The sequence below is a fragment of the Thamnophis elegans genome, chromosome 6 (assembly GCF_009769535.1).
Source record: "Thamnophis elegans isolate rThaEle1 chromosome 6, rThaEle1.pri, whole genome shotgun sequence".
NCBI lineage: Eukaryota > Metazoa > Chordata > Lepidosauria > Squamata > Colubridae > Thamnophis > Thamnophis elegans.
Window position 1 is genome coordinate 1440050 of NC_045546.1, and position 10000 is coordinate 1450049.

The 10000-nt window shown below is 43.4% G+C and overlaps 1 protein-coding gene across 1 annotated transcript in view; it reads left to right on the forward strand.

The window, feature by feature from the left end:
- The window catches only part of ARRB1 (arrestin beta 1), a 29290-nt gene that overhangs the window by 10942 nt on the left and 8348 nt on the right, over positions 1–10000 (forward strand). The window contains exons 6-7 of the mRNA XM_032219687.1: positions 2376–2511; positions 8378–8462. Coding sequence (XP_032075578.1) covers positions 2376–2511; positions 8378–8462 — 221 coding nt within the window. The remainder of the gene's footprint in view (positions 1–2375; positions 2512–8377; positions 8463–10000) is intronic.

Genomic DNA, 10000 nt, shown 5'->3' on the forward strand with positions numbered 1-10000 from the left:
GTCGCCCCCAACCTGTTGTAACTTGGTTGTAATGCCTGCAAGACATCTTTTCTCTTTGGACTTCAGGCCTGCCTACTTTCTATGGTGGGAAAATGAGAGGGGGTTAGATGATATGCAGCCATAACAACATTCTTTCTAGAAAGCCAAGGTCATCCTTTGTCTCTGCACCTCTGCACCTGACCGGAACTGGATGGGTGGAAGCTGCCAGCGTGGCAGTGGGAGATTGGACCATGGGATGGGCTGGTGGGTGTGGGGGCAAGATCTTGAATTTATAACTGGGTGTGGAAAACCAGGAAGCTTTCCGATTCGGGTTTCCCCAGATGTGCCAACATGGCTCTCTTCATAAAGTGGAACTCTGTGCAATAATCGGACTCTGATTTAATTTTGGATGCTATTTGGAACCCCTGACGTTAACCCGAATCTCTCTTAAAAAATACTTTACCAGCTACCCCTAACCTCAGGGTGCTGGCTGGGGTCCTGAGCCCCAACGTCGACCCGAACCAGGGCGGCGCAAAGACTCAGGGAAGATGGAGGAAGAGAAGCAGCCCATGGAGGAAGCTGTAGAGGACAGATCGGCCTTCTCCGTCGAGACCATCTACTCGCCTTCCCAAGCGGTGGTGGAAGCTGCGGAGGCCGCGGAGAGTGGCACGGATTTCTGTGGCTTCGGTTGTTGATAGAAGCAAGACGGCCTGTGGGAGCTCCGAGTCTTCATCTAGATCAGCCTTTCTCAAACCTTGAAAACAAGCTGTCGGGTTTCCTAAAAATGCCCTAATTGATTCATGAGTATCAAGCCAAGTTTCAATGCAAAACCTGTCATTTCTTAGGAGCCCCCATTAGGCCTTTTCGCAGTCAGAGCTAAGCTTCGTTTGAGTTATAGCTGACCTTCCTTCCCTTCCCCTCAGTCTGTGTCATAAATCACATTTCCCAATGAGGTGCACCCCTCTCCTGTGCCTGCTGCAGTAAATCTGAGATCTGACGTTCGCGGAAAGTTTGTGTGGAATGCATACTTCTCACTAATCCCCCCGCTTCTCACATCATGACAACTTTAGGAATTGACACAAGCCAGATATCCATCTGTTTTCCCTGAGTCTTTTCGCCGCCCGGATCGACATTCGGGGCTGAAGATCCCGGACAGCATCCCGGATGCTGACGGAGTTTTTAAAAAGGATTCGGGTTAATGTCAGGGTTCCAAGTAACGACCCCCAAGGAAAGAAGACTCTGAACTTTGCTTGAGTGTCCTCAAAGTTCCATTTTATTAGAGATGTCACGTTGGCACATCTGGGAAAACCCGAATCTGAAAGTTTCCAGGTTTTTCCGCACCCAAAAGAAAGTTTGAGGTCGTCAGATGTTCCGTCCAAAACTGGAGGTGCCTCCCAGTCACACCCCTCCAGATGCAGGGCAAAGTGTCCTTGACTCTGTGAGAAGAGCTTTTGCGACCTTTTGACGAGCAAAGGCGGAAGCCAGATTTGCTTAATGACCAGATAATTTACAGGTAGTCCTCGACTTACGACCACAATTGAGCCCAAAATGTATGTTGCGGAGTGAAGCATTTGTTAAGTGAGTTTGCCGCGTTTTGCGGCTTTTTCTTGCCACGGTGGTTAAGCGAATCGTTGCATTTGTTAAGTGAGTAACACGGTCGTTAAGCGAATCCGGCTTTCCCCCTTGACTGAAGGTCACAACCAGGGGAATCACGTGATCCTGGGACGTTGTGATCGTCACAAATATGAACTTAGTTGCCAAGCGTTTCCATTTTGCGACCAGGAGGATTGTGCTACGGTCGTAAGTGTGAAATGTGGTCCTAAGTCACTTTTTTTCCAGAGCCGTCGTAACTTTGAGCGGTCACTAAACTGAGTGTTGTACGTCGAGGATGACCTGTATTTAACAGCTGCAGTGACTCACTTAACAACTGTGGCAAGAAAAAGTTGTAAAATGGGGCAGATTCACTTAACAACCAACTCACTTAACAAATGTTTCACTCTGCAACATGAATTTAATATAGCAATAGCAGTTAGACTTATATACCGCTTCCTAGGGCTTTCAGCCCTCTCTAAGCGGTTTACGGAGTCAGCATATTGCCCCCAACAACAATCTGGGTCCTCATTTCACCCACCTCGGAAGGATGGAAGGCTGAGTCAACCCTGAGCCGGTGAGATTTGAACCGCTGAACTGCAGATAACAGTCAGCTAAAGTGGCCTGCAGTACTGCACCCTAACCACTGCGCCACCTCGGCTCATTGAATTTAAGGCTCAAATGTAGTTGTAAATCAAGGAGTACCTATATACTGGTATATCTGTTTGGGGAGTTTGGAAGGGGAAGGCTGGGGTAAACATTTTGCATTGTGATGTTGTCTGTCTTGTCCCCAATTGCTGGTACAGGAACTCCGTGCGCCTGGTTATCCGGAAAGTCCAGTATGCGCCCGAGCGGCCTGGCCCGCAGCCTATGGCCGAGACCACCCGGCAATTCCTCATGTCCGACAAACCCCTCCACTTAGAAGCATCGCTGGATAAAGAGGTTCTTGAGCTATTTGTCGTATTGATTTATTTGTCAAACGTGTAGAACAGTGTTTCTCAACCTTGGTGACTTTAAGTCCTGTGGACTTCAACTCCCAGAATCCCCCAGCCAGCATAGCTGGCTGGGGGATTCTGGGAGTTGAAGTCCACAGGACTTAAAGTCACCAAGGTTGAGAAACACTGGTGTAGAAGATAACAAGTGGGGGGAAAAATTGGAATGAAAACTATAAATAAACTATAAACTATAAAAACTATAAATCGACAATGGCAGCAGCCTACAAGGAAAACATGTATAAAATGTTCTCTAAATGGCATCTCCCGCCAGCGAGTCCGGCTAAAATGTACCCGAACTTATCAGCGGAATGTTGGAAATGTAGTCAAAACCCAGGAACATATGACCCCCACGTGGTGGTTATGTCCAAAGTCAAAGAATTTACTAAACCGCAAGTAGATTTGAAAACAGGATTTTTTTTTTTTTCTGTTGGGAATGCCTACAAGGAAATACGACAAAAAAACCCACAATATTTAATTATACGTATCGTAACGGCAGCGAGAATAATATAAACACAAAATTTGGAAGAAGAAGGAGAAGGAGGAGGAGGAGGAGGAGGAGGAGGAGGAGGAGGAGGAGGAGAAGAAGAAGAAGAAGAAGAAGAAGAAGAAGAAGAAGAAGAAGAAGAAGAAGAAGAAGAAGAAGAAGAAAAGAAAAGAAAAAGAAAAGAAAAGAAAAAGAAAAGAAAAGAAAAAGAAAAGAAAAAGAAAAGAAAAAGAAAAAGAAAAAGAAAAAGAAAAAGAAAAGAAAAAGAAAAAGAAAAGAAAAAGAAAAAGAAAAAGAAAGAAATCTGGGGTCCTTGGTGCCCTCTGAGCTGGATTTTCTTGTAGACATCTCATTATCTGATTAGGTTACATCATCAGTGTTGGGGGAGGGAGTGGGTTTCCAGGGAGGAGGACGGTGGGGTATTTGGTGTTCTCTGAACTTGGTGATTTTCTTGCAGACATTTTATTACCTGACTAGGTTACATCACCAGGGCTAGAAGGGGGGGGAGGAGGAGGAGGAGGAGGAGAAGGAGGAGGAGGAGAAGAAGGAGGAGGAGGAGGAGGAGGAAGGAGGAGGAGGAAGGAGGAGGAGAAGGAGGAGGAGGAGGAGGAGGAGGAAGGAGGAGGAGGGAGGAGGAGGAGGAGGAGAAGAAGAAAAGAAGAAGAAGGAGGAGGAGGAGGAGGAAGAAGAAGGAGGAGGAGGGGGAGGAGGAGGAGGAGAAGAAGAAGAAGGAAGGAGGAGGAGAGGGAGGAGGAGGAGGAGAAGAAGAAAAGAAGAAGAAGAAGAAGAAAAGAAGATGAAGAAGATGAAGAAGAAGAAGAAGAAGAAGAAGAAGAAGAAGAAGAAGAAGAAGAAGAAGAAGAAGAAGAAGAAGAAGAAGAAGAAGAAGTGTCTACAATCCGAGGGGAACGTTAAATTGAAAGAGATGTGCAGAAATGGACAAACTCCCAAAAGAAATAAAAGAAAAGGAGGACTTTTTCAGAGACTGTTCACCTTTGAACGCCTTCTCAATCTGTGGCTTGTCTCTCCGCTGATCTTTTTTAAAAAAGTTTTTATTGCACATTTTCAAGTTTAAAAACCGCAAGTGAAAATAAAAAGAGCAAAGGGAAAAAAACAAGAAAATATAACAACAAACACAAAACAATAAAAACACAAACAACATAGCCATATAATATAACGTTACAGCTTCCCGTATTAGCACGTACATTCTGCTTTCATAGTCTGCTATTCATTTATCACCTTCTCGTAGTTTTTAACAATTCTAATGCTAATGTAGAGTTGGAAGGGACCACGAAGGTCTTCTAGTCCAACCCCCTGCTCAAGCAGGAGACCCCGGGCCATTTCAGGCCCACGGCTATCCAATCTCTTCTTAAAAGTCTCCAATGATGGAGTGCCCACAATTTCTTTTTTTTTTTTTTTTTTATTAAATGTTTTTTAGTTTTAGTTTAAAACTGGTACAACATCTTTCTTAATATATCAATCAATTACAAATAATACAAAAAAAGACAAAAACAACAATCAGAAAAACAAAACAAAACACAGGTGTCTATTATGAAAAAATAAGAAGTATATCAACTGGTTACAACATGTTTTGGTGCTTCTCTTCCGTTGACTCCTATTAATTCAAATATCTTAACTCGAATATTTACCATATCAACATCATTATACCTCCGGTTTTAAATATTGTAGTTATTTAAACATCCTTCATCCTTAGTTATGCTAAGGAATTAGTCCATAACACATGCTGGCAGTTCATTTACTTATTTATAAAATCCTCTATTATCATCAAATCCTCATATTCTATTTTAACTAAACATCCATAATATTCAATTATATCATATATCTTAACATCTTCCAAATATTGATTAACATTTAATTATATGGATTTTATTTAGTTTTTTAATAATGCTAATTATTATAGTTAATACTCTTTATGTATGACCTAAAGTTATCGTATCAACTCCACATTATATACATTACTATCAATATCAATTATTATTCAGCAATATCTGTTACACAAAAAAGCAATTAGGTTTAGCTAGTTTTCAGTTGTATTCATCAATCTATCAACCAATTCCAAATTATATATATTGCTATCTATATCAGTCATTATTCAGCTATATCTATTACAAATTGAAGTAATCCGATCTAGATTCTGTTTTAGTTAAACATCCATAATATTCAATTATATCATATATCATAACATTTTCCCAGTATTGGTTAATATTTGATTGTATGGATTTTACTTAGTTTTTTAACAATGCTAATTATTGTAGTTAATACTCTTTATATATAATCTAAAGGCATTTTCTCATATCCAATTGTTAGTTATCATATCAACTCCACATTATATACATTGCTATCAATAACAATTATTATTCAGCAATATTTGTTACTCAAAAAGAAAACAATTAGGTTTAACTAGTTTTCAATTGTATTCATCAATCTATCAGCCAGATCCAAATTATATATATTGCTATCCATATCAGTCATTATTCAGCTTTATCTATTATAAATAAAGTAATCCGATCTAGCTGATTTTAAATTGTATTGCATCTGTCAGCCTGTGTCCCTCCAACAGCAAAATTTCCTCCGTCCAGTAGCCATTCGTTGGATCCATTTACCAAATGTTTCCATCAGCAAGTCCAAACAAAAATATTTCGGCACCTTTAGATTCTGAATGTCGGTGATGAAATAATAAAGTTGTCCTAAGCTTATAAAGCTTCCCAATTTAACTTTAATTCTCAAGGGTGGGTTCTCCATTCCTTCTGCAGACTGTCTCTTTAAATGAGTCGTCTTTATGGCTTCCCCCCTCGTCTCTTCCTCTGAGATAGACCAGACACCATTTCTCACATTTTCCGTTTGTGTTTCAGGAACATTTAAGCATTCAACGATCTCAGTTTTAACTTCATATTTTAGAATTAATTGATCCAGTTTTCTTTCCAGCCTTTGGTAAGAATGAAAAAGTCCTCTACACGCAGAGAAAAGAGTCTGAAATGAAATCTTAGAGGTATCTTGGGACGCCATGATGTGTCGTAGTTAAAATAGGGGCTCTCTTTTTTTCCCCACAGGCTTCAAAGCACTTTTAACTTTTTTTTTTTTTTTTAGTCTCTTACCGGCTGTCAATCTTATCTAGTTGTAGACAGAACTAGATAGTAAAGTAATAAAAATGTCGAGTCGTGACGGGCTAATTAGTAGGAGATAAGTTTTACAATCCACTTAGGGAGATTCAGAGGGGGGAGGGTGTCGCAGAGTTTCTTGAAGCATTTAAGAAGTAAAGTAACCACCAGTCATAAATCCATTAAAAAAGCTAATTCGCCGCTAGATCTTCTTGTTGTTTGGTTTTCAATTAGCTTAATTTTTAACACGAACAGTTTCTCTTAGGTAATAAAATCAGCTTACCAGATGACATCATTTCTTCCATTCTTAGGGGCAACTGCAGTTTCAGTTAGCATGCAGCTAATCCAAAAAGGAATTGGCACGGGGAGTTAATACCCTCCCCCAGAGATTTGCGAATATCTCTGGGGTCCTGGGTCCCTCCCCACCTTCACTGTCGTCTTCGGGACAGCTAGAGTTCAAAGAACCCGTCCAAAAATCCTTTGGTATAGAGGAATTTCAGGAGTAGCCTAAAACTCCATCTTCTCACTGCTAAGCCCCGCCTTCTTCCGGAGTGCCCACAATTTCTAGTGGCAAGCTGTTCCACTGGTCAGTTGTCCTCACTGTTAGGAAATTCCTCCTTAGTTCTAGCTTGCTTCTCTCCTCGATTAGTTTCCATCCGTTCGCTTCTTGTCCAGTCTTCTGGAGCTTTGGAGAATAGAATGACAGAATGACAGAGGTGGAAGGGACCTTGGAGGTCTTCTAGTCCAACCCCCTGCTTAGACAGGAAACCCTACACCACTTCAGTCAAATGGTTATCCAACATCTTCTTGAAAAATTCCAGTGAGGAAGCTCCCACTATATATTACAATATAATCATCAAATTTTACATATATACATTTTCCTTCCTCGGATAATCCATAGTTTTTCAAACTTTTATTTCTCGTTTTGGCTTCTATTCTCTAGCCCAATATTTCTCAACCTTGGCAACTTGAAGATGTCCGGACTTCAACTCCCAGAATTCCCCAGCCAGCAAATGCTGGCTGGGGAATTCTGGAAGTTGAAGTCCGGACATCTTCAAGTTGCCAAGGTTGAGAAACACTGTCCTAGCCACTTGTACAGTCTACTCCAAATTTTATAACCGTCCAACTCTTCCCTTTCTTTTAACTCTGTGGTCATCCTGTCCATTTCAGCACATTTGAGCATCTTCCTTATTACCCTATCACCTGAGGGTGGGGGGGGGGTAGTTTCTTTGCTTCCAATTTTGCACAAAGGCGATCCTAGCAACGGTTAGCATGTGCAAAATTATGTATTGATATTTCTTATCCCAAGGAACTGGGGTGTGTCTAGTTTAATGAAAAGAAGGACCAGGGGAGACATGATAGCAGTCTTCCAATATCTCAGGGGCTGCCCCAAAGAAGAGGGAGTCAAACTATTCTCCAAGGCACCTGAGGGTGGAACAAGAAGCAATGGGTGGAAACTAATCAAGGAGAGAGCCTTCCTTCTCTCTTTCCCTCCTTCCTTCCCTCCTTCTCTCCTTGCTTCCTCCCTCCCTCCCTTCTCTGCTTCCTTCCTTCCCTCCTTCCTTCCTTCTCTCCTCCCTTCCCTCCTCTCCTCCCTTCCCTCCTCTCCTTCCTTCCTTCTCTCCTTGCTTCCTCCCTCCCTCCATTTCTTCTCTGCTTCCTTCCTTCCTTCTCTCCTTCCTTCCTTCCTTCCTTCTTTCCTTCCTTCCCACCTTCCTCCCTTCCAATATCTCAGGGGTTGCCCCAAAGAAGAGGGAGTCAAACTATTCTCCAAGGCACCTGAGGGTGGAACAAGAAGCAATGGGTGGAAACTAATCAAGGAGAGAAGCAACTTAGAATGGAGGAGGAATTTCCTGACAGTTAAGAACAATTAATCAGTGGAACAGAAGTTGCCTCCAGAAGTTGTGAATGCCCCAACACTGGAAGTCTTTAAGAAGATGTTGGATGGCCATTGGTCTGAAGTGGTGTAGGGTTTCCTGCCTAGGCAGTGGGTTGGACTAGAAGACCTCCAAGGTCCCTTCCAACTCTGCTATTCTATTCTATATCTTTGGGTCTCGTACGCCTAATAAACTTAAATGTGGTGTCAGTAGTCCTATCACTCCTTTCCGGAGGAATACTTTGCCTTGGACTCTGATTTAATTTGGGATGTTATTTGAATCCCAGTTCTGATCCAACAGAGAGGTCCGGTTTCAATGCTCTCTTCCCCACAGATCTATTACCACGGGGAACCCATCAACGTTAATGTCCACGTGACCAACAACACCAACAAGATGGTCAAGAAGATTAAAATCTCAGGTATCGAGGAAGGGTCTCTTGCCTTGGCCTCGGGGGGGGTGGCATCAAGGAGAGAAGGCAGGGTGTCTGTCCCTCCCCCCACGACGAGGATCTGGACCTCCTCCAGGCAGAGCGGGAGGCAGAAAGGTTTTGCAGAGTTGTTGGGGGGGGGGGTGCATGGAGCTTGGCTGTCCAGGATTGGGAGTCTGGGGGATGGCGTGAGGCCATCAAAAAGCTATTTTTGTCCTTTGGGTCCCTGGAGGGAAGGGCAGGAAGAGGGAGGGAGGGAGGGAGGGATATCAAATCCAGAGGACTTTGGAGTCCAGGCTCTGAAGCAAAGGTCAGGCGGGACACGGGAAGGAGTGGGAAGGGTCCTGTTTTTAAGTGCGCTTTGTTTACATACATATTTTACACTTTTAAAACATGCATGTTAAACAAAATATGTCTGTCACTTCTCTTCTCTCCTCCCTTCCCTTCTCCTTTCCTCTTTCCTCCCCTCCATTCCATTCTATTGCCTTCTCTTCTTTTCCCTTCTCTCTATTCTATTCTATTCTTCTATATTTATATTCTATTCTATATTCCTTATTCTATTCTATTCCCCTTCTTTTCTTTTCCATCCTTCTCTCTCTTCTCTTCTCAGTTCCCTTCTCTCCTCTCCCCTCCCTTTCCCTCTTTCCTTTCCTTCCTTCCCTCTCTCCTTTTCTTCCTTCTTCCTTTCCTCCTCTCCTCTCCCCTCCCCTCTTTCCTTTCCTTCCTTCCCTCTCTCCTTTTCTTCCTTTCCTCCTCTCCCCTCCCCTTCCCTCTTTCCTTTCCTTCCTTCCCTCTCTCCTTTTCTTCCTTCTTCCTTTCCTCCTCTCCTCTCCCCTCCCCGTCCCTCTTTCCTTTCCTTCCTTCCCTCTCTCCTTTTCTTCCTTCTTCCTTTCCTCCTCTCCCCTCCCCTCTTTCCTTTCCTTCCTTCCCTCTCTCCTTTTCTTCCTTCTTCCTTTCCTCCTCTCCTCTCCCCTCCCCTCTTTCCTTTCCTTCCTTCCCTCTCTCCTTTTTTTCCTTCTTCCTTCCCTCCTCTCCTCTCCCCTCCCCTCTTTCCTTTCCTTCCTTCCCTCTCTCCTTTTTTTCCTTCTTCCTTTCCTCCTCTCCTCTCCCCTCCCCTCTTTCCTTTCCTTCCTTCCCTCTCTCCTTTTCTTCCTTCTTCCTTTCCTCCTCTCCTCTCCCCTCCCCTTCCCTCTTGAAGGACATTTCTTTCAACACCTCTCTTCTTTTCTTCCTCCTCTCCTCCTCTCCCCTCCCTTCTTTCCTTTCCTCCTCTCTTCCTCTCTCTCCTCTCCTGGTCCCCTTTCCTTCCCTCTCCCTCCTCCCCTTCTCTCCTTTTTTTTCTTCCCCTTTCCCTCCTCTCTCTCCCTTCCCCCCCCCGCCTCCTTCTTCCTCCCCTCCATTCCTTTCCTCATCTCTCTCCCTTCCTTCCCTCTCTCCTTCTTCTCCTCTCCCCCTGTTACAAAAGTAATTTTATTTCCATTTTATTCCCTATTTTCTTTCATTCCCCACCCACCCACCCACCCCCAGGT